Genomic DNA, 24,401 nt, shown 5'->3' on the forward strand with positions numbered 1-24,401 from the left:
GAGATAAGCAGGATTAACAAAGAGTGATGCTAAGTGTGTGTTTAGGTCACAACTGAGCAAAAGTCTGTCTGCAGGTATGAGATTAACTTGGTGGCCTGGTGTGTTTCGTGCACTGCAGATGCTTTGATGTTGTGAATGCAGGCCTTGATATTGACAGATTTCCTTGGCCGGGCAGATACCCTCAGCTGCTTGTGACATTGTGTTCATTGATCTGTGATGTGAACCGGTTTGAGACCAGCTCGGTGACTGTGAGAGAAGGATTACCCCCCCCCCCAACCCCCTGACCCCTCCTGACCCCCCTTAATTTTTAAAAGATATTATATATGTTGGGTTTTTTGTCCCAGTCTTTGAAAGAAACATTGACCATTTCAGTGTCTACCACTGAAGGAGATTTTCATGAATTAATTTTGGTTTTGTTATGGATTGTATTTTGGAAAACTAGGAAGAGATCAAGAGAAACAATCTTGAAAGTGTTGTTGATATGCAGATAGTTTAGTTTCACTGTCAGCCAACTTTTGGTGGTTTTTGCGTGCTGGCTGTTGTACGTATTTGTTGTTTCCCCTTTTCTGATGATGTTGATGTGAGTTGAATTTGACCATTGTCGTCTTATGGTGCTTAAGGTGTGTGTGTGTGTGTGTGTGTGTGTGTGTGTGTGTGTGTGTGTGTGTGTGTGTACATGCTTTGTTGTGTTCATATTTCTAACCATTTTCCCATGTCATTGTCTCCCTCTCCCTCTTTGTCTCTGTCTTTCTGTGTGTGTGTGTGTGTGTGTGTGTGTGTGTGTGTGTGTGTGTGTGTGTGTGTGTGGTTGTGTGTGTGTGTGTGTGTGTGTGTGTGTGTGGTTGTGTGTGTGTGTGTGTGTGTGTGTGTGTGTGTGTGTGTGTGTGTGGTTGTGTGTGTGTGTGTGTGTGTGGTTGTGTGTGTGTGTGTGTGTGTGTGTGGTTGTGTGTGTGTGTGTGTGTGTGTGTGTGTGTGTGTGTGTGGTTGTGTGTGTGTGTGTGTGTGTGTGGTTGTGTGTGTGTGTGTGTGTGTGTGTGTGGTTGTGTGTGTGTGTGTGTGTGTGTGTGTGTGTGTGTGTGTGTGGTTGTGTGTGTGTGTGTGTGTGTGTGGTTGTGTGTGTGTGTGTGGTTGTGTGTGTGTGTGTGTGTGGTTGTGTGTGTGTGTGTGTGGTTGTGTGTGTGTGTGTGGTTGTGTGTGTGTGTGTGTGTGGTTGTGTGTGTGTGAGTGGTTGTGTGTGTGTGTGTGTGTGGTTGTGTGGTTGTGTGTGTGTGTGTGTGAGTGGTTGTGTGTGTGTGTGTGTGTGTGGTTGTGTGTGTGTGTGTGTGTGGTTGTGTGTGTGTGTGTGGTTGTGTGTGTGTGTGTGTGTGTGGTTGTGTGTGTGTGTGTGTGAGTGGTTGTGTGTGCGTGTGTGTGTGTGTGTGGTTGTGTGTGTGTGTGTGTGTGCGCGCGCGCGTGCGTATGTGCGTGCATGCGTGCGTGCATGCGTGTCTGTATATTTGTTTTGATAATGTTGTGTTGACACACTGAAAATGAATGATCTTTCTGCATTATATAATGATTGCAATGTTACATTTGTGTTGATTCAATGCTGACATCCTCCGTTTTGGTTTCATTCCACTGATGGACTCAGCTGGGGTCAACCACTGGCTCAATTGTTCATTTTTATTGGGTCCACACTCCTGGAAATCATTTGTTTTTGTGTGTGTAAACTCAGTGATGGGTTAGTTTTGGAAGAAGTGCAAAAAACTAGTTTATATGTTTTATATTAAGCTTATGAAGAGGTAAGCCAGTAGCGTAGTTTTATTTGTTTTACTTACAGGATTTCAGTGGATTTTGATCTGGTGTCAACATAATGCTTTCAAAGTGTGTGTGTGTGTGTGTGTGTGCGCGCTCGTGTGAGTGTTTTGTGTGTTTTATTTATGTGTTTACATGCATGAAACTTTGTGAGAGTGTGTATGCGTCTCTGTGTGTATGCGTGTGCTAGTGTTTAAGACAGAGAGAGAGAGAGAGAGAGAGAGAGAGAGAGAGAGAGAGAATTTTGTTTACAACACATCGAAAAATTAGTTTTGTGCGTATCAGTTGATGAAGAAGGATCAGTACGTCAGTTGTAGCAGTGTTTTGTCAGTGTGCTCATGTGCATCACTGCAGGTGCCAAAAACTCCAGTCTCGGGAATCACTTGGACATTGTCCTGATTGGACACTGAAGTGCTCTCCCTTGATTCTCGACAGGGTTCATGCAGGCATTAAAAGTTTTAAAGATTTTCATAAAAAAGAAGTTATTTTTATGCCTTTATAAAAATTAACCCTGGCTTGTAAAAGTTGATAAATTTGGCTGTCTTTTCTGACAAAAACAAAAGAAAAGTATACCAGCTAACAGGAATGTAATTCAGCCAGTGCTTGATAAAGCCTATATATTCCACCAGAATTTTGAATTAAAAAAAAAAAAAAAATCTTCAAAGGATCTTTCCAACTGAAATCACAGTTGTCATTCATGTGGTAGACAGTGATTCATTCAAAGGGGCATAAGTTGGCAATCAGAGTACTGTACCTTCTATCATGGTTTATGCTGTGATGCAATTTTGCAGGCTTTTAATCAAATTGATTTTAAATGGTGTGGTTTAAAACCTGTATGAACCCTGCAAAGTCCAGCATCAGTATCTCATTCCAAAATAGGCTGAAAAGATTAGAAGCCACAACTCCTAAAGTGTTAATGTTCCCTGCATGCATGACCAGTAAAAGTGAGAAGATAAATGCATTTTTATCTTGTCAATCTTTTCTTTCTTTAATACAAAAGAAAAAAAACAAAACAACTTACTTAGAGCAAGACAGACATACTACTCAGTACCAGGAAATGAATTTTGTCTATGATAATTTGTTTCTGTTGAAGCTGACATTCAGCCTGCAGGATGATTTACATTCCAAAATGATTTACAATCCAGAAATAATATTGATTTTTTGGGGGGTGGGGGGTGGGGTGGGGCTTATGATTCATTCATTCAGATGAAACTAACATTATTTACATGTATGAATTATGTACACCTAAGTACATGAGATATTTACATGAATTAGTAATCATTGTCACCAGCATAAGAGACAGTGGGTGCAGTCTGCATCCTGTCGCAAAAATTAGAATGCGCAGAGACTGGACAACTTTCAGGAAAACCACAACATAAGGGAGATAATTAGTGCTCTCTCTCTCTCTCTCTCTCTCTCTCCTTGAGCCAGCTTTTGGACATGAGAGAACACACACCATCATACCATAGAAATATTCAAAATCAAACATTGCTAAAGCATTTTTTTTCTTTTGGAATACTAAGCTTGTTAAAGTGTCAAGCAGTGGTTGACATAATTGTGGTTATGCATTGTGGTTGCATTAGTTAGGAGCAGAAATATGATGTATAGCAGTAAAGACTGTACAACAGCTGACATTATTGAACCTTCTGAAAACGTGTAAATAGTGATGTGGTGTTACACCAATATGGTTTTAGCAGTTGCTGTATAATAATCTTTTGTGTGTGGATATTTGTGCACATTTTTGTCACACGTTTTAAAATATGCTTTTTAATACGAGGATCTTTTTCACAGTGCTCCTTTTTACAATTTGTATTACAGTTTATGTTCTTTTTTTTTTTAATAGTTTGAATTGTCTATATAAATTGTTTTGCTGATATGTTGGCATTGATTTTTAATATTTTTCTATGCTCAAATTTTGATTAGAGAGCATTTAAATGTAAATGAGGTATATTAATTTTCTATAATCTGTAAATATTAGTAGGCGGATGTGCATGTATATGTGTGTATGTGTGTGTGTGTGTGTGTGTGTGTGTGTGTGTGTATGTGCACACACACACACATAGTTTTTACTGACTGTGATTCCCTCAAAACTTTTTTTGTCTACCCCCACCCCCACCCCCCATTTAGCGAAATTTTCTCTCTTTTAGAACCAAAGAAAGTATAAGTACTGTGGAAAGTGCTTTCCACAGTGTCTAATTTTGGACAAATAGAAAAATAAGAAGAAGTTTAGTGGTTGGCATGCAACTGAAATGTCCTACATACAGACTTGTTAATACATTTCATAAAAGCAGGTATGTTTTCATGGGGAAAAAAAAAAGAAAAAAAGAAAAAAGAGATGATTTCAAGTATGCAGGCTTCAAAACTGACCACTGGCCTCTCCCTGAACAAACAAACGGCTGTTTCTGGCACATGTGCTTCATGAACATCTTGAAAAATGTGTTTGAAAAATCAATGACTCAGTCAAATACTTACAAGTATTAATTGGTTTGTAAATGACAGCTGTGTTTTTTCATTGTAAAGAATGGAAGCACAAGTTCCAGAAAGCGCTCCTGGTTAAGAGTGGTGCTCATCACATTGGCTGTATACATCGCTGCTTACTGAAATTAGTGGAGTGATGGCCAAGAGGTAACGCGTCCGCCTAGGAAGCGAGAGAATCTGAGTGCGCTGGTTTGAATCACAGCTCAGCCACTGATATTTTCTCCCCCTCCACTAGACCTTGAGTGGTGGTCTGGACGCCAGTCATTCGGATGAGACGATAAACTAAGGTCCTGTATGCAGCATGCACTTAACGCATGTAAAAGAACCCGTGGCAACAAAAAGGTTGTTTATGGCAAAGAACCCACGGCAACAAAAAGGGTTGTTCCTGGCAAAATTCTGTTGAAAAATCCACTTCTATAGGAAAAACAAATAAAACTGCACGCAGGAAAAAAACACAAAAAAATGGGTGGTGCTGTAGTGTAGCGACGCGCTCTCCCTGGGGAGAGCAGCCCAAATTTCACACAGAGAAATCTGTTGTGATAAAAAAAGAAATACAAATAATATCTTTCCACCATGCCTCCAGTGAGACAAGTTTCTAAGAGGTCCTTAACGTTTTATGAACCCTGACGTTTGGATTCTGGTGTGTGTGTGTTCATGCACGAGTGTATGTGACACAGCATGTGTGCCTGGATGTGTAGTTCAGTTCTCCTACACGTGAGCCTCTTTATATTAGTTCAGTTCTCACACACGTTTCCATATTTTCAATCAAGATTTGAACAGTTGTTTTGCTCATCATTTACATCCTGAGTTTGTGTAAGTGGGTGGAGAATGTGTGTGTGTGTGCATTGTATTCACAGGTGTGTGTGTTTGTGTTTGTGTATTCACAGGTGTGTGTGTGTGTGCATCAATTATTCAATTGTTGATTAAATTAAAATTCTAAAATGCTGATTTACCTTTTCAACAATGTTTGGAAACAGGTGGTAATAGGGCTGTATTAAAAAAAAACTTACTCACCAAAAAAGCATATTGTTCTTAAGATATTATTTTATTCGACAGTATTTGATTAACATTACAGTGCCAAAGACTTTGTCAGTTTCCAAACTGGAATTTAATCCTCTTCTCGAATTCCCTTGAAGTCCATGTTTTTGTTCACTGTTCTCAAGAAAATAAAATGTTTCATGTAATTATAATTTTGTGTGTGTGTGTGTGTGTGTGTGTGTGTGTGTGTGTGTGTGTGAATGAGTGTATGTGCCAGTTGGGGTGCACATACACTTTGAGGGTATCACATTCATACACTTCAACCAAGTCAGGAAAATGTTTGCGAAAGTTTATTCTACAACACACCACATAGGCAGTCAAAAAGACCTGTTTTGCTGCCAGTCAGTGAATCTGTTTGTCTAGTAATATGCTGAGACTACACAAAAGCAAAGGACCAGAATTTTAAAAAAAAGGAAAAAAAAAAAAAAGAGTATCATGGCTAAGCACACATCTTAATTTCATTGGCCTGGAAATGATTTTAACAGCAGTAGTTAACACCCAAAATTGCACCCTTGAATATCACTCTCACTGATCTGTCACACAGGAGGAAGGTGGCAGGATGCTTAATCTGCTAATACAGTCTCCCCAAGGGTCTGGGTTCGAATCCCACTCTTGCCCTTTCTCCCAAGTTTGACTGAAAAATGGAACTGAGCATCTAGTCATTCGGATGAGACGATAAACCCGAGGTGCTGTGTGCAGCACGCACTTGGCACACTGAAAAAGAACCCATGGCAACAAGAGTGTTGTCCTCTGGCAAAATTCTGTTGAAGAAATCCACTCTGATAGGTATAAAAACATACATGCATGCACTCAAGGCCTGACTAAGCGTGTTGGGTTATGCAGCTGGTCAGGCATCTGCCTAGCAGATGTGATGGATTTGTCAAAATGCTGTGACGCCTCCTTGAGAAACTGAAACTGAGAACTGAAACTGTCATCACAGTACGTGTATTTGTCAATGACTGTGCCAAACTATGACAGTATGTATATCACAAGTTTTCAAAGCTGGAACCAAATCACAACTCTGATTCACTGAGTAGTACCAGCCACTGTGAAAAAACAACAACAAAAACCCCCCATCAATGCACAGCATTACACTAAAACTTTGCTGGACAATCTTCAGGAATCATGGCATTTTCCTATGCTTGGTAAACAGCAGTGAATACAAGTTTCTTTCATCAAGTTTGGGTCTCTGAACATAACCCAGGCAAAGGTGAAAATATAATCAAAATATGGCACCTGTGCGAAGTAAAAAAAAAAAAAAAAAAAAATCTGAAAAATGTAATAGGAATGCAACAATTATCACAAAGTCGTGCAGAGACATTGTGACTGGTTAAAAAAGAAAAACGAAACAAAACAAAACAAAACAAACAAACAAACAAAAAAACCCATCAAAAATCTCCAGCTAAACTGATCTCCAATACCAACATTACGAATCAAACTTGCAAATGACATGGCACTTCACACAAAAGCGCTGTATCTAAAATGGGAAAGTAAGTATGCGCAAAAAGAATGGACATAACTGTAATGCGGTCCATTAAATAGAAAGGGGAGCAAAGAGCAGAAGGCCAAGAACATGAAAGACAACTGCTAGAAAAAAAAAGGTAGTAGAAATGTAAGAGAAACACATCAGAAAGAAAAAACAAACAAACAAGCAGAAGAAATAAGAGAAACAAAAATGGACGGATCATCATTACATCAAAGGCAAGATGGGTGTCACATGGAGAAAAAATAACAAATTTCTGTTCACTTGAAAAAAGACACTTTGTAAGCAAATATATAGCAATGATTATAGGCAAGCTACTTGGCATCATGATAACGAGGTAAGTATGCAACATTTTTAACAAAACTTCAAAGTTTGCAAATATATCAGTTCAATATGTATGCAGTATTTGGAAGAATCTTCTGCGTAGTTCCAAAGAAGCTGAACTGCTGGTCTGCGTAGACATCTATGAGAGGTAGTGTTATCTTCTTCTATGTACACTTATTCACACAAATAATAGTAATGTTTTACATAAAACTATGGTATGTAGGCTCTCAAGGCCTGACCGGTGCAATGTTTTTTGTGTGTGAAGGTCTGGAAGATGTGTGTAGTATTCTGTTGTTGTGATTACAAGACAGTGTTGGATTAATATCGGTTATTAGTTAAAACCAACTGGTATGTATCACAGTCTGTTAATTGTAATTTAGTTATCATGCCCTCTCCTATACAGCTTACTCCAGTACAGTGCTAAATGATAAACTGATTGATTTGAGTCACTTTGACACAGTATAAGCTATACTGTCAGTAAACCTTCACTAAATCAGCATAGCTTCAATCACTTTAACTGCACTATTTAAATGTATTAGAAATGTCATTTGATGTCAGTGTTTGGTCTTCACACATATGCATTATCTTATCTTATGTTGCTTTTCCCATACCAAGTGGTTGTCCTTCCATGTAATATGTATACATGTGCTTTACTATTCACTTGTGCTGACAAGTTGCGCTTAATGACGTGTTTGATTGTGTCCGTATCAGTGCATGCACTGTTTTCCTCTTCTCCTCTTCAGGTTTTATTTCTTCTCCTTCTCAAATTCTAAATAACTATTGTAGAAATAAAACAACAGCAAAACCCTTTAGTGACTGGCCTCTATGTGTTCCTGGCCTGTGCGCGGGAATTCTTGTCTATCCTTTTATCCTTTAAATCAATCAATCATTTAAAAAATTCTTTTGTACCGCCGCCCCCTTTCATAGATATAATAATACCACTCGGGTACATGGCTACATTTAAATACATTTAAAAAATGACATCTATATTCTTTATGACAGCAGATATAGTGTAGCATTTTTGGATCAGTCTGCATGCTTTGGTATCTCCTTCAAACTGAAATTCACACAAAAAATTCCTTAAAAAATAATTTCAACAAGTGTATCACTTATAACATGAAAAAATAGGATAAATGGTGAGGAAAAACAGTCCATTTTCAATTCAAATTTGAGAAATATCAAATGGTTGATGCTCTGAAAAACAGGATCTTTACTGTTGGACAAGAACAAATATTTGACAAATGAAACTCACTGCAGATTATTGAAATATGGTACTGTGTGAACAATTAAGCAATCAGTGCACAATGAAATAAATTCCACACAGATCTGTTGCATATGCTAGTAGCACTGACAAACATCAACCAACTATGCAGACACTGCATGGTCAAGTTTTCTGGTAGTTCATTGTATGAACTTATTCCTGATGTGTGCTGCATCATAATTTACACCTCAACAACTTCTACCACCTTAACACGGCATGTCCATCATTTGTTGTGGCAGACTTCAACAAAATGTCAGTGTTCTACACAGCAAGTCGCCTCAATCATTCCTTCAATAAGAAAAACTTCAACATTATTAGGAAACACTCAAGCTGTTTAAAATGCCACCAAGTCAGCAAGAACTATCCATGTGTAATTTCTCTTTATGAGATAATAACATCATTGTCATCTTAATCTATGTGAAGTATGATACATGCAATGTTAGCCTTGGTGTATTTCAATGTGTTTACAATAATGATTAATTACAACATTTTGATTAAGTTAACATGTACAATACTTTTTATATGAATGTCTTATATGTTATTATTTCTTTTTAATTAAGTCATGGTTAATGTTTTGCGTTGAGTAATTGTCTACTTTTGTTTTGCCGCACCTGATGTCATTTCTCTTAATGAGGTACTAAAGTTCTTCTCATCTTAATGATGTCCTCCCGCTTAGATTTTTTTTTTTATCATTATGCTCGAGATATTATTGTAAACTAATGTATTTCATCAAGATCACAGACTTGTGCATTACTAAGGAATTGAAAGAAAACATCAATGATCCAAGATCTAAATGTGTATGTATATGATCAACTTGCCAAATAATGAACACTTATTACAGGAATATAGGGAATTAAAAAACAAATGATTAAAAAGCACTTGATTTGTGCAAGAACTGCATTGAGGCCTTTTTTCTACATAAACAAAAAAGTTAAAAAGTACTTGATGTGTGTAAGAACTGCTCAGAGTCCACAAAGGTAAGGAATTAACAACAACCAAAAAAAGTGCTGAATCTATGTCACAACTGCCAGATTCTGATGTCTGCATGCTGACAGAGTTAATTCTTGCCCACAATTGCCTGGAGCAGTTTCTTGAAGTTGAAGCTGGTGTCTTCCTGAAGCCATTTCCACAGAGTCTTTTTGGTCATTTCGAGGAAAAACTTCTTGATCTGCACCATGTCGATCTGGACATAGCATTGGTGTCAGTCAGTCATCAACAGACAGCATTGGTGTCAGCCAGTCATCAACAGACAGCACTGGTGTCAGTCAGTCATCAACAGACAGCATTGGTGTCAGTCATCAACAGACAGCATTGGTGTCAGTCATCAACAGACAGCATTGGTGTCAGTCAGTCATCAACAGACAGCATTGGTGTCAGTCATCAACAGACAGCACTGGTGTCAGTCAGTCATCAACAGACAGCATTGGTGTCAGTCAGTCATCAACAGACAGCACTGGTGTCAGTCATCAACAGACAGCACTGGTGTCAGTCAGTCATCAACAGACAGCACTGGTGTCAGTCAGTCATCAACAGACAGCACTGGTGTCAGTCAGTCATCAACAGACAGCACTGGTGTCAGTCATCAACAGACAGCATTGGTGTCAGTCAGTCATCAACAGACAGCACTGGTGTCAGTCATCAACAGACAGCACTGGTGTCAGTCAGTCATCAACAGACAGCATTGGTGTCAGTCAGTCATCAATAGACAGCACTGGTGTCAGTCAGTCATCAACAGACAGCACTGGTGTCAGTCATCAACAGACAGCATTGGTGTCAGTCATCAACAGACAGCACTGGTGTCAGTCATCAACAGACAGCATTGGTGTCAGTCATCAACAGATAGCACTGGTGTCAGTCAGTCATCAACAGACAGCACTGGTGTCAGACATCAATAGACAGCATTGGTGTCAGTCATCAATAGACAGCACTGGTGTCAGTCATCAACAGACAGCATTGGTGTCAGTCATCAACAGACAGCACTGGTGTCAGTCAGTCATCAACAGACAGCATTGGTGTCAGTCAGTCATCAACAGACAGCATTGGTGTCAGTCATCAACAGACAGCATTGGTGTCAGTCATCAACAGATAGCACTGGTGTCAGTCAGTCATCAACAGACAGCACTGGTGTCAGTCAGCCATCAACAGACAGCACTGGTGTCAGTCATCAACAGACAGCACTGGTGTCAGTCATCAACAGACAGCAATGGTGTCAGCCAGTCATCAACAGACAGCACTGGTGTCAGTCAGTCATCAACAGACAGCATTGGTGTCAGTCAGCCATCAACAGACAGCACTGGTGTCAGACATCAACAGACAGCAATGGTGTCAGTCAGTCATCAACAGACAGCATTGGTGTCAGTCATCAACAGACAGCAATGGTGTCAGCCAGTCATCAACAGACAGCATTGGTGTCAGTCAGTCATCAACAGACAGCACTGGTGTCAGACATCAACAGACAGCACTGGTGTCAGCCATCAACAGACAGCACTGGTGTCAGTCATCAACAGACAGCACTGGTGTCAGCCATCAACAGACAGCACTGGTGTCAGTCATCAACAGACAGCACTGGTGTCAGTCATCAACAGACAGCACTGGTGTCAGTCAGTTGTCAACAGACAGCACTGGTGTCAGTCATCAACAGACAGCACTGGTGTCAGTCATCAACAGACAGCATTGGTGTCAGTCAGTTGTCAACAGACAGCACTGGTGTCAGTCAGTTGTCAACAGACAGCACTGGTGTCAGTCAGTTGTCAACAGACAGCACTGGTGTCAGTCATCAACAGACAGCATTGGTGTCAGTCATCAACAGACAGCACTGGTGTCAGTCATCAACAGACAGCATTAGTGTCAGTCAGTCATCAATAGACAGCACTGGTGTCAGTCATCAACAGACAGCACTGGTGTCAGTCATCAACAGACAGCATTGGTGTCAGTCATCAATAGACAGCACTGGTGTCAGTCATCAACAGACAGCACTGGTGTCAGTCAGTTGTCAACAGACAGCACTGGTGTCAGTCATCAACAGACAGCACTGGTGTCAGTCATCAACAGACAGCACTGGTGTCAGTCATCAACAGACAGCATTAGTGTCAGTCAGTCATCAACAGACAGCACTGGTGTCAGTCATCAATAGACAGCATTGGTGTCAGTCATCAACAGACAGCATTGGTGTCAGTCATCAACAGACAGCACTGGTGTCAGTCATCAACAGACAGCATTGGTGTCAGTCATCAACAGACAGCACTGGTGTCAGTCAGTCATCAACAGACAGCACTGGTGTCAGTCATCAACAGACAGCACTGGTGTCAGTCAGTCATCAACAGACATATATACCACATGTCTAAACAGTTCACTCTCTATCTACAAGAAGCATTTAAACCATTCAAAGCACAGGAGTTTACAGCTCTGGCAAAATTCACTCCCATTTTGATGCCGTAAAAATGAGAAAATACACTAAAATTGACATGTATTGACAAAGCCGGAAATACTGTAGAAGTCAGTTCCCATTGCTTGCAGTTCATGGATATGTAGGAAGAACCCATTTTCATGAAACAAATCTGACACAGTAGCAATGATTGGGTGCGGGGTTGAATGAATGAAATGGCAAAGTTCCCTTCTGACAACATGAACATTCTGTGCATTAACATGCAACTTTCAAACACACACACACACACACACCACACACATAATTTTATATAAACACACACACACACAGCCACCACCATATATATATATATTTGTATTTATCTTTTTATCACAACAGATTTCTCTGTGTGAAATTCAGGCTGCTCTTCCCAGGGAGAGCGCGTCGCTACACTACAGTGCCACCCATTTTTTTCACTCACTTGTGTAAACAAAGTGAGTCTATGGTTTAACCCGGTGTTCGGTTGTCTGTGTGTGTGTGTGTGTGTGTCCGTGTGTCTGTGTGTCCGTGGTAAACTTTTCACATTGACATTTTCTCTGCAAATACTTTGTCAGTTGACACCAAATTTGGCATTAAAATAGGAAAAAATTCAGTTCTTTCCAGTCATCTTGTTTAAAACAATATTGCACCTATGGGATGGGCACAAAAAAATAAAAAAAAGAAGCCTAATTATATGCAAACTGCATTTACTGTTATATTTATATTTTTTGTATTCTCTAAACTTGGCACTTTGACCTCTTATTCTGACACAACAACAAGAGGAGTCATTATTATCATTTTTTGTTCAAACAGGATCTTCTTTAGCTAAGCATGGAATTTTTATTTATTTCGCAAACGTTTTGGTGCAGATAGTAAAAAAGGGAAATTACTCTGTAATTAATGCTAGGGGACTTAATTTATCACAAGTGAGTCTTGAAGGCCTTACCTCTCTTGTTTTTGTATTTTTTCCTGCGTGCAGTTTTGTTTTTCCTATCGAAAGGAAATTTTCTATCTAAAAATACGTTTAAATAACATACTTACCATGACCCAATGAATGTCAGACCCCTTCCGGAGTCTGCAGTAGTTGGGTCACGGTTAAGTATGTGTAATTAAAGTGGATTTTTCGACAGAATTTTGCCAGGAACAACCGTTTTGTTGCCGTGTGTTCTTTTACGTGCACTAAATGCATGCTGCATACAGGACCTCAGTTTATCATCTCATCTGAATAACTAGCGTCCAGACCAACACTCAAGGTCTAGTGGAGGGGGAGAAAGTATCGGCGGCTGAGCCGTGATTCAAACCAGCGCGCTCAGATTCTCCTAGGAGGACACATTACCTCTCTCTCTCTCTCTCTCTCTCTCTCTCTATATATATATAAAACACATTTAAAGAATTCTTTATTATCTTAATTCTTCTTCTATATTTTTTAATCACAAAAATTTGCATTTATTGCTCAAAACATTATAGGAATATGCACACAAAAAAAGAAAGAAAGAAACAATGCAAAATATATACATAATGGGAGATTCACACACTTGAAGGTGTGTACAAACAGTAGATGACATAAACAAGAGAAGCTGAAATAAACAAGGTTGTTAGACATAAAACAAAATCTGACGTATTAATAGGTGTGCTCACCTCAGATCTGGAAACGATGATGCGTATCAGTGTGCGTTCATCTGTGCCCAGGCCCTTCATAGCCTTCACCAGTTTATCCGCAAAGAACGCTGGGCGATTGCGAATGTTCATCACTGCACAACAAGCGCACAACGGTAACAGTGACAATGACCACAATAATAATCAGAACAACGGTAATAATAATCATGTCAGTGACATTGATAATATCAACAACAAACACAGCCACAATGACTGGACGATCACCATCACGACAATGGTAACATTTTTTGAATTATGAAATCAACATTTTAATTTGGAGTTTTGTAATTCATACACATAAAATAATGAACCCCCCCCCCCCCACCAAAAATGCAAACAAACAGGTATTTTGCAAATAAAACAAACTTCATCTAAACTGACTGTTGCATGTGTCAACAATTACAAACAAAACATGACACCAATATGACAGGAACGGAAATTGTTGATCTGCCATTCCTGGACAGAGCTCAGCGAAGAGATACAGAATGCTGCTGAAAGAGGTAACATCCGAGGGATATATAATGGTATCAAGAAGGCACTGGGGCCAACACAGAGCAAGACTGCCCCCTCAAATCCTCCACTGGAGAAGTAATCAACAATCCTAGCCAGCAGATGGAGAGATGGGCAGAACACTACTCCGACCTCTACTCCACAGAAAACATGGTGTCCAACTCAGCCCTTGATGCCATCAAGCGCATGCCGGTCATGGAAGAACTTGACACAGAGCCAACTGAAGACGAACTCAGCAAGGCCATTAACAGCCTGACATCAGGCAAGGCACCTGGCAGTGATGGAATTCCCCCAGACCTAATTAAGCACTGCAACACTGCTCTTCTGCATCCTCTGCACACAGTCCTCTGTCAGTGCTGGAATGAGGGAGCTGTACCGCAGGACATGAGGGACGCCAAGATCACCACCCTGTACAAAAACAAGGGTGAAAGGAGCTACTGCAACAACTACAGAGGCATTTCGCTTCTCAGCATTGTAGGCAAAGTCTACACTTGGGTCCTCCAAATCCACCTGCAGGAACTGGCCGAACGCATTTGTCCGGAATCACAGTGCAGTTTCCGAGCAAAGAGATCCACAGTAGACATGATCTTCTCCCTTCGCCAAATCCAGGAGAAGTGCAGAGAGCAGAGGATGCCCCTGTATGTCGCATTCATTGACCTCACTAAGGCCTTTGACCTAGTCAGCAGAGACGGCCTTTTCAGGGCTCTTCGAAAGATCGGCTGCCCCCCCAAACTGCACAGCTTGATTGAGTCCTTCCACTCCAACATGAAAGGGACGGTGCAGTTTAACGGTAACCTCTCCAAGCCCTTTGACGTATGTAGCGGTGTCAAACAAGGCTGCGTCCTCACTCACACCCTATTTGGAATCTTCTTTGCTCTTCTCCTGAGGCATGCGTTCAGCACAGCGCAAGAAGGGATCTACCTGCGGGCCAGATCAGATGGCAGGCTCTTCAATCTCGCCCGCCTCAGAGCAAGGACAAAAGGACAAAGCCCTCATCAGAGACATGCTCTTTGCCGATGATGCCGCAGTTGTGACCCACACCCAGCGGGACTTCCGGTCACTAATGGACCGCTTCTCCCAGGCCAGAAAAAATTTCGGTCTGACCATCAGTCTCAAGACAAACAACCAAGGCCAAGACACGCCATCTCCACCAGCCATCACCATTGATGACTACGAGCTTGAAGCCATCCATCAATTCACTTACCTTGGGTCCACCATCACCGACAACCTCTCCCTTGACACTGAGATCGACAAGAGGATCGGGAAGGCAGCCACAACGCTAGCTCACCTCACACAAAGAGTATGGACAAATCCCAAGCTGACTACGAAGACAAAGATGGACCACACATGCACGTCAGGAGAAAAGGCTCAATACCTTCCACCTGAGAAGCCTATGGCGCATACTCGGCATCTCCTGGCAAGACAAGGTGACAAATACCGAAGTCCTGACTCACGCTGGCCTCCCGACCATGGATACCATGCTGAGACAGCGTTGGCTGTGCTGGCTGGGCCACGTTCGCCGCATGGAAGATGGTCGCATCCCAAAAGACATCCTTTATGGAGAGCCTGCTATGGGGCAGAGAAGCATTTGCCACCCACAGCTGAGATACAAAGATGTTTGCAAACGTGACATGAAAGTGCTTGAGATCAACACTGAGTCCTGGGAGGACCTTGCAGATGACCGCAACAGCTGGAGAAGCACTCTCAAGAATCAGCTATGAATTGGTGAGGACAGACTGTTAGCTGCTGCAGCAGAACAGCGAGCTCGCAGAAAAGGGATGGCAACCAACAGACCAGCATCAGCTTACACATGTGACCGCTGCGACAGAGACTGTCTCTCTCGCATCGGTCTCTACAGTCACAGGCGACGCTGCTTGGTCCAAGCAGACAGCCCAATTAGACATTAGGTCGGATATACTCTATCCATGGTCAGCCATGACCGAAGGAGGCCTACTAGGCAGCCACAAACCAATGGAGACCCTGCACTGCTGCTGAGTCACTTCTGAGTCAGGCTGTGAACAACGTGTCTGAAGCAGTCATTGTCCAAAAACACAGAAAGCCAACAGCAGAAACTTGTGAAAGTTGTGCTATTGTTCAAGGTGAGATTTCAAAGACACAAGCAATTGCTGACCACCATACACACAAACACACACCTCCCGGCCCCCCCTCCCCCTCCATTGTACTCACACAAATAGTGTCACAGCCTTACCAATAGCTTTCAGTCCCCTATGGAAGTCACCAGAAGTTTCTCTGTCCACACTGTTCAAAATGTCACGCTGAGTCAGCTGAAATGGAGAACAACAGCACAGCTGGAATAAAATAAAGCATCTTTAATTTCCATTAGACACCAGAACATGCGCACCCACACAGTCACAGTGGGGGGTGGGGGGTGGGGGGGTGAAAGTGTGTGAGAAAGCGTGGGAAATCCCACTTATTTCTAAGAAAAAAAATCCTTTTTTATTAGAGTTGGTTTCTGGTCTTTTCACAATGCAAAAATGAGACACAAAAACAAAAGAAAAAGAGAGGGGCAATGAAAACGACTCAAAGTGAGAGAAACTGTGGACTGCGAGAAACAAAGCAAACACCGACTGACCTTGAGAGAGAAACCCAACACAACAAAGCAAACACCGACTGACCTTGAGAGAGAAACCCAACACAACAAAGCAAACACCGACTGACCTTGAGAGAGAAACCCAACACAACAAAGCAAACACGGACTGACCTTGAGAGAGAAACCAAACACAACAAAGCAAACACGGACTGACCTTGAGAGAGAAACCCAACACAACAAAGCAAACAAGGACTGACCTTGAGAGAGAAGCCCAACACAAACAAAGCAAACACTGACTGACCTTGAGAGAGAAGCCAAACACAAACAAAGCAAACACCGACTGACCTTGAGAGAGAAATCCAACACAACAAAGCAAACACCGACTGACCTTGAGAGAGAAACCCAACACAACAAAGCAAACACCGACTGACCTTGAGAGAGAAACCCAACACAACAAAGCAAACACCGACTGACCTTGAGAGAGAAACCCAACACAGACAAAGCAAACACCGACTGACCTTGAGAGAGAAACCCAACACAACAAAGCAAACAAGGACTGACCTTGAGAGAGAAGCCCAACACAACAAAGCAAACACCGACTGACCTTGAGAGAGAAACCCAACACAGACAAAGCAAACACCGACTGACCTTGAGAGAGAAACCCAACACAACAAAGCAAACACCGACTGACCTTGAGAGAGAAACCCAACACAGACAAACGGACACAAACACTGACTGACCTTGAGAGAGAAGCCAAGCACAGATAAACGAATACAAACGCGGACTGACCTTGACATACTCGTTCCAGGTCTCCCTCAGCTGGTAGTAGTCCCTGGTGGCGAAGATGCGAATGAAGGTCTCCTCGTCTGTGCCCCAGCGGTCCTCTCCCGCCTCAAACAGTTGCTTGGCTTCCCGCTGCGCCTTCCGGCAGTCGGCCAGCTTCTGGTAGTTGACCTGGTACATTCCCGTCCCTTCCTGCGTTTCCGGGTTCACGATCTCCTCCACCGCCTCTTCCAGTCTCTCTTTGCCGATCTTGTAGCGGTTGCCCTGTGTTGTCATGTTGAGTGTTGTCATGTTGAGCGTTGTCATGTTGAGTGTTGTCATGTTGAGCGTTGTCATGTTGAGTGTTGTCATGTTGAGCGTTGTCATGTTGAGCGTTGTCATGAATGATTATGAATGGGTGGACCTCCCCCAACCAATCCCACCCATCCCCCAAAAAAAGGAAAAAGAAAAAAAAAGAGTACAAAAAGCACTTTAGATAGGTTTAATACACATTATTCAATATCATTATCTCCAAAGTGTGAGATTTAACAACAACAAATTTTAAAAAATAGTTAATGATCCAATACAAAAGACAAGTGGCTGGAACAACAGTTTTTCAATCTGAATGACCCAGGTTCCATTGCAGTGAAGGTTAAGGTTGGAAGTCAGGTTTTATTTCAGATTTTCCAGGTCCAAGCATGAGCAGACCTATGAGAGCTTTGAAACCCTTTGCGTGTGTACACATTCAGATCAAATATGCACATTAAAGCTCCTGTAATCCATGGGCACATTTGGTGGATTGTGGAGACATGAGCATTCCCAGCATGCATGATGTCATGAACACACAGCGACGACACAGCGTCAGCCAGGGAAGCAGAAACGGCAGAGACTGGACGATGCGTGCACACGCACGGACACACACGCAACACACACACAGTTGTTACACTCTGAATCATAATGTAATAGTATCTTACCCACATGTTTTTCTTTTTACATAATAATTGATGTGTGCATGGTGATAAGTGAAGGGTGTGTCAGTTTTTTTGTTGTTTTTTTTGCTGACGGGCATTTTATTTTAAGAGAGCCTAAAGAAAATTTTCTTTTTGGTTGAAGCAGATAATAAAGTATTTTGAACTTAACTGAATTGAAAGACAGTTTCAGTTTCTCAAGGAGGGATCACTGTGTTTGGACAAATCCATACATGCTACACCACATCTGCTAGGCAGATGCCTGACCAGAGCATAACCCAACGCGCTTGGTCAGGCCTTGAGTGCATGCTGGTATATTTATGCACCTATTAGAGTGGATTTGTTCTACATAATTTTGCCAGGGGATAACACTCTTGTTGCCATGGGTTCTTTTTCGGCACGCCAAGTGCGTGCTGCACACGGGACCTCGGTTTATCGTCTCATCCTAAAGACTAGACGCTCAGTTTGATTTTCCAGTCAGACATGGGAGAAAGGGCGAGAGCGGGATTTGAACCCACACCCTCACAGACTCTCTGTACTGGCAGCTGAACGTCATACCCATTCTGCCATCTTCCTCCTGCAAAATGAAATGAAGAATAAGGTAAACTGCTTTATACCAACTGGACAACTGAAACCCTCTGGAGATGATGATGCTAATCCAGTGTTGATGAAAGACATCTGATTTCAGTGACTTCACTCAGATGGACGTTCAGATGAGTGCGGTGCGGAATGCTTCAGCACTGGATCCATGGCCCAGTTTCCTGAGTCTGGTCCCTGGTTTTGGTACACCTTGTGGATTAAGGATGGACAATTTTCTGATCTCCCAGGTTAACATGTGTACGGACCTTCTTGTGCCTGAACCCTCCTTGTGTGTATACGCAAGCAGAAGATCAAATATGCATGTTAAAGATCCTGTGATCCAGGTCAGCGATCAGTGGGTTATGGAAACGAGAACATACCCAGCACGCACATCCCTGAAAACAGAGTACAGCTGACTTCAGGGCAGAGTAAAGACCATCACACACATAAAAGCCCACTTGTAACTATGAGTGAGGGACGTGAAACCTAGAAAGGCAAAAGATGTACATACCTGGCACGCTGAGATCAACAGACGCTTGAAGTCTCCACTAGTATCATCCTTAATATCTTCTTCAATCTTTACACCTTTGCCATGGTAGTGCTTATTCAGAACTGAAAAAGAAAATATCATATGGTGAAACAAAGTGTGCTTTGGATACATTTTGGTGTCGGTGTGTGTGTGTGTGTGTGTGTGTGTGTGTGTGTGTGTGTGTGTGTGTGTACTTTGTCCACTATCATTTTGACTACTGCTATTATTATCAACATCATTATTGTCATATTCTTCTTTTTATCATCACCATCATCATTGTTATTATTATGACTATTACTATTATTATCATAGTCATGTTAAAAATCAACATCATTACTATTACTATGATCATACTCATCCTCATCATCAACATCATCATTATCAACATCATTACTATTACTATCGTCATCAACATCATCATCATCATTACTATTACTATGATTATTATCATCATGATAATCATACTCATAATCACAAATCAAAGTGATTAAAGTGCTGGACTTTCAATCTGAGGGTCCTGGGTTCGAATCTTGGAAACGGTGCCTGGTGGGTAAAGGGTGGAGATTTTTCCAATTTCCCAGGTCAACACATGCGCAGACCAGCTAGTGCCTGAACCCCCTTCGTGTGTATACATGCAAGCAGAACATCAAATATACACGTTAAAGATCCTGTAATCCATATCAGCTTTCTGTGGGATACGGAAAAACATACCCAGCATGCACACCCCTGAAAATGGAGTATGGCTGCCTACATGGCGGGATAAAAATGGTCATACACGTAAAAGCCCACTTGTGCACATATGGGTGAACATGGGAGTTGCAGCCCAGAAATGAAGAAGAAGAAGAAGAAGAAGAAGAGATAATCACCATCATTACTATTACTTTCCTCCTCTTCCTCAATCATCATCATCATCATCATTATCATCATCAATACAGACTGATGGTAATCACCTGAGTTATAGCGCTGCTTCATTTCCTGGATCTGTGCGTTGGTTCTGGTCATCAGGATCTCCACCAAGGCCTTTTCGTCAGTGCCCGGTCCCTGCCCATAGTGCATGGAACGTGAAGGGGTCATCAGTCCTGTCTGTCGCTTGGTTTAAATCATCTTTGACTGCTCAACAGTACACATGATTACAATGCAAACAAAGGAGGAACCTACTAGCGTAAAGCTTATACTGTGCTCACAACACTGCACTTCAATTTTAACATGATGACTGATGAACCGTATCATTATTTGTATCAAATAACTTATTCATAAACAGTAAGTAGAAAAATAAAACAAATAAATACACAAATAGGTAAAATAATGCTACTATCAATATTAGCATTTGACAAAACATATCTCTCTCTCTCTCTCTCTCACACACACACAAAGACACACACACACAGTGCATGCATGAGCACACACACACACACACACATAGAAACACACAGACAATCTTCGCTGAGCAGTCCAGATGGCATATGGTTATGGGTATTAGTTAATCATTTTAAGGACATGATGTTACCAAATTTTATGCCATCGCTTCATTTAGGTTTCATTAAAAAACCAAAACAAAAAAAACAAAACAAAACAACCCCCCCCCCCTCCCAAACTTTTCACCAATTATTTTCAGTCTAGCATCAGACATTATGAACAGACATTTCCTGAAATTGAAACACACACACACACACACACACAAAACCCAACAACAACAACAACAACACACACACACCCACAAACACACATACTCTCACATACACACAAACACATGCTCACACTCACAATCGCACACACAAGCAGATCACATACGTAAATGGCCTCCTTGATACACCAAGCATCGTACTCTGCAGGTGTGACAAAAAGGGCCATAACTAGCTCCTTGTAGTCTCCACTGAGCTCCCCTTTGATCTCCTCAATCAGATCCTGTTTCACAAAGAAATCAGTCCAATAGTAAACAGATAAATAAATATATATAAAAACAAATACATAAAATATGCAACTAACCACACTAAATAGTTGAATGAATGAATGACATGGATACATACAAGTGCCTATCCTCTGTCGGAGACCAAGCTCTAAGCACTTCAGTTATAGATAAAAGAAGTAAAAAAAAAAAAAAAAAAAAAAAATTTGACAGCCAGATAAATACATAAATGTAAAACACAACTCACCACTCTAAGCAGTTCAGAAAAAAAACTGACAGCCAGTCATAAGCTGCTTAATTTTATTAACACTGTGTACCTCATCAGTGCAGATGCACTGCAGTTTCTGTGGACCAGCCCTAACGGTGGACTGTGTACCCCATCAGTGCAGATGCACTGCAGTTTCTGTGGACCAGCCCTAACAGTGCACTGCCACCCAGCCTCATGGACACTTTTTTGTTGGAGCTCCTCTAGGCCCGTGTATACATAGTGTTAACCTTTTAAACCATGTCTTAGCTGTGGGCAGCCCACTTATTATACCCAGTTAGACGGCACAGTAACTGAGCCTTGGACTTTTAATCTGAGGATCCTGGGTTCGAATCTCGGTAACTGCGCCTGATGGGTAAAGGGTGAAGATTTTTCGATCTCCCAGGTCAACATATGTGCAGACCTGCTTGTGCCTGAACCCTCTGTGTGTGTATATGCAAGTGGATCAATTACACATGTTACAGATCCTGTAATCCATGTCTGTGTTCGGTAGGTTATGGAAACAAGAACATACCCAGCATGCACACCCCTGAAAACGGAGTATAGCAGCCTAAATGGCAGGGTAAAAACAGCCATGAATGTAAAAGCCCACTCATGTACCTCGTGCACTTACCAGAGAATGTGGGAGTTGCAGCCCATGAATGAAGAAGCAAAAGAAGAAACCATGTCTGAGCTGCAGGCCACCCACTTACTATACCCAGTTAGCTCAGCAGACTGCACTACTGGGCTACACAAGTTCGTCAGAACCCAGTCCACGCCAAGGAAGGAGAAGAAGTGGAAGACAGCCATACTTCATACACAAAATGTGCACATCATCAACAAACATGCTCAATTCCCTTGAAAACATCAGCAAACAAAGCAGAGGCTCAAGCCAACCAACTAAAAGCAGCCGGTGATTGCACAGCTGATTGAGAAAGCGAAACTTAACATGCTCACTGCAGTACTGAAATATCCACACTTGGTCCAAGGGAAGCAACTGGGTGTCAAGGATCTTGTTCTTCTTCTGGACGGGAGCCAACATTGACCTGCTGATGAATCTGCTACACAATTTCTTTTCGGGAGGGGGGGGGGGTGGGTGGGGTGGGGGGCAGGGGAGGGAGTGTGTGTGTGTGTGGTGGATGGAGTTCTCAGTGGGCTGTTTTAGTTGTTCTGAGTTTAACAGGTTTAGGGGGCTAGGGGGGAGGGGATGGGGGAGATGGCTGATGTTTGGAGCTGGTCAGAGGTTTACCACCCTGGCCTGGAAGGCTGCCAGGGATGGTGCAGTGGCATCTTCAGTGGGCAAGTTGTTCCATTCCGGGATGGTTCTAGGAAAGAATGTCATCTGCCGGTACTGTGTCCTGTTGGTTGGAATGTTGTATTGCAGGGGGTGGGACTTTCTAGTTATGTGGCTGAGGCGGCTGACAGAGGGGAGATATTTGGAATCAATGTGTACGAGGCCGTTGTGCACATTGTATAACATGGTGAGTCTCGCATGCCTCTGTCTGGCTTGCAGCGTTGGCCATTCCAGGACAAGGAACATGTCGTCCACACTGGAGGTTTGGCGGAAGCGGTGTGAGACCCAGCGAGCTGCTCTACGCTGCATCTTTTCGATGGTGTTGGGTGTCTTCAGTGGTGTGGGGATCTCACACACAGCTGGCATACTCAAGGGTAGGGCGGACGAGGGTACAGATTTATACATCAACACATCCAAGCAACTAAATGAAATGACTAAATAAAGAAAGAAACTACATGACAGGCACTACAGCCCAGTGGTTACAGCTCTCTCTCCAATCTGATGGTCCTGGACTGGAATCCCTGCTGGTATCTGCTGGGTTCAAAAGAGAAGATTTTTCTGATCTCCCAGGTCTAAATATTTGTATTTGTATTTCTTCTTGTCACAACAGATTTCTCTGCGTGAAATTCGGGCTGCTCTCCCCAGGGAGAGCGCGTTGCTACACTTCAGCGCCACCCATTTTTTTGGTATTTTTTCCTGTGTGCAGTTTGCCGTGGGTTCTTTTACGTGCGCTAAGTGCATGCTGCACACGGAACCTTTATTGTCTCATCTGAATGACTAGCGCCCAGACCACCACTCAAGATCTAGTGGAGGGGGAGAAAATATCAGCGGCTGAGCTGTGATTCGAACCAGCGCGCTCAGATTCTCTCGCTTCCTAGGTGGACGCGTTACCTCTAGGCCATCACTCCACCATGTGCTGGCCTGTTTAGTGCCTAAACCTTCCTTGAAACGATGAGTTTCTTTTTCTTTATCACAGTTGTCCACATAGTAATTAGTTAAAAAAAATCATTAGATAAGGAAAAGAAGAAGAAGAAAATGTATATAAACAGTTCACTCACTCTTCCATACAGAGTCTTGAACAGAGTCTTCATTTCCTGTCGCTGAGAGTTGCAGCGAGTGCTGACCACATGAATGATGGCATCATCATTGGTACCTGCACAACATATGTATATATGTATAGATAGATAGAAAGATATATATGTGTACAAGAAGATCATACTCTCTTGGTGTCATGGGCTCCGCTCCTTGTAGAAAAAAGCAGAAGTAATTACTGAAAACAGTAAAATATAAAAATAAGAACAACAGTAGTCTTGTCATATCTTGTAATGGAAAATCTCTCTCTCTCTCTCTCTCTCTCTCTCTTTCTCTATATATGTGTAACACCTCATACACCACACACACATATATGTATATATAGATAAATATAAATGAATACACCACACACACACACAAATTAATATTTTTTAATTACAAGATTTAAAGACATGCCAAGACTACTGCTGTTCTTATATATATATATATATATACATACATACATACATACATATATATATATATATATATATATATATATATATATATATAAAGAGAGAGAGAGAGAGAGAGAGAGAGAGAGAGAGAG

General features: G+C 41.8%; 1 protein-coding gene across 1 annotated transcript in view; it reads right to left on the reverse strand.

Moving 5' to 3' along the window:
• Positions 1–5,591: 5,591 nt before the first annotated feature.
• LOC143290267 (annexin A5-like) overlaps positions 5,592–24,401 on the reverse strand; it is a 30,815-nt gene continuing 12,005 nt past the window's right edge. Inside the window, exons 9-16 of the mRNA XM_076599610.1 lie at positions 23,839–23,933; positions 21,128–21,241; positions 20,287–20,377; positions 19,319–19,419; positions 17,288–17,545; positions 16,157–16,232; positions 13,420–13,532; positions 5,592–9,561 (exon numbers count right to left, since the gene is read on the reverse strand). Coding sequence (XP_076455725.1) covers positions 9,436–9,561; positions 13,420–13,532; positions 16,157–16,232; positions 17,288–17,545; positions 19,319–19,419; positions 20,287–20,377; positions 21,128–21,241; positions 23,839–23,933 — 974 coding nt within the window. The 3' untranslated portion in view covers positions 5,592–9,435. The remainder of the gene's footprint in view (positions 9,562–13,419; positions 13,533–16,156; positions 16,233–17,287; positions 17,546–19,318; positions 19,420–20,286; positions 20,378–21,127; positions 21,242–23,838; positions 23,934–24,401) is intronic.

This window comes from Babylonia areolata, chromosome 1 (assembly GCF_041734735.1).
Source record: "Babylonia areolata isolate BAREFJ2019XMU chromosome 1, ASM4173473v1, whole genome shotgun sequence".
In the NCBI taxonomy this organism is placed as follows: Eukaryota; Metazoa; Mollusca; class Gastropoda; order Neogastropoda; family Buccinidae; genus Babylonia; species Babylonia areolata.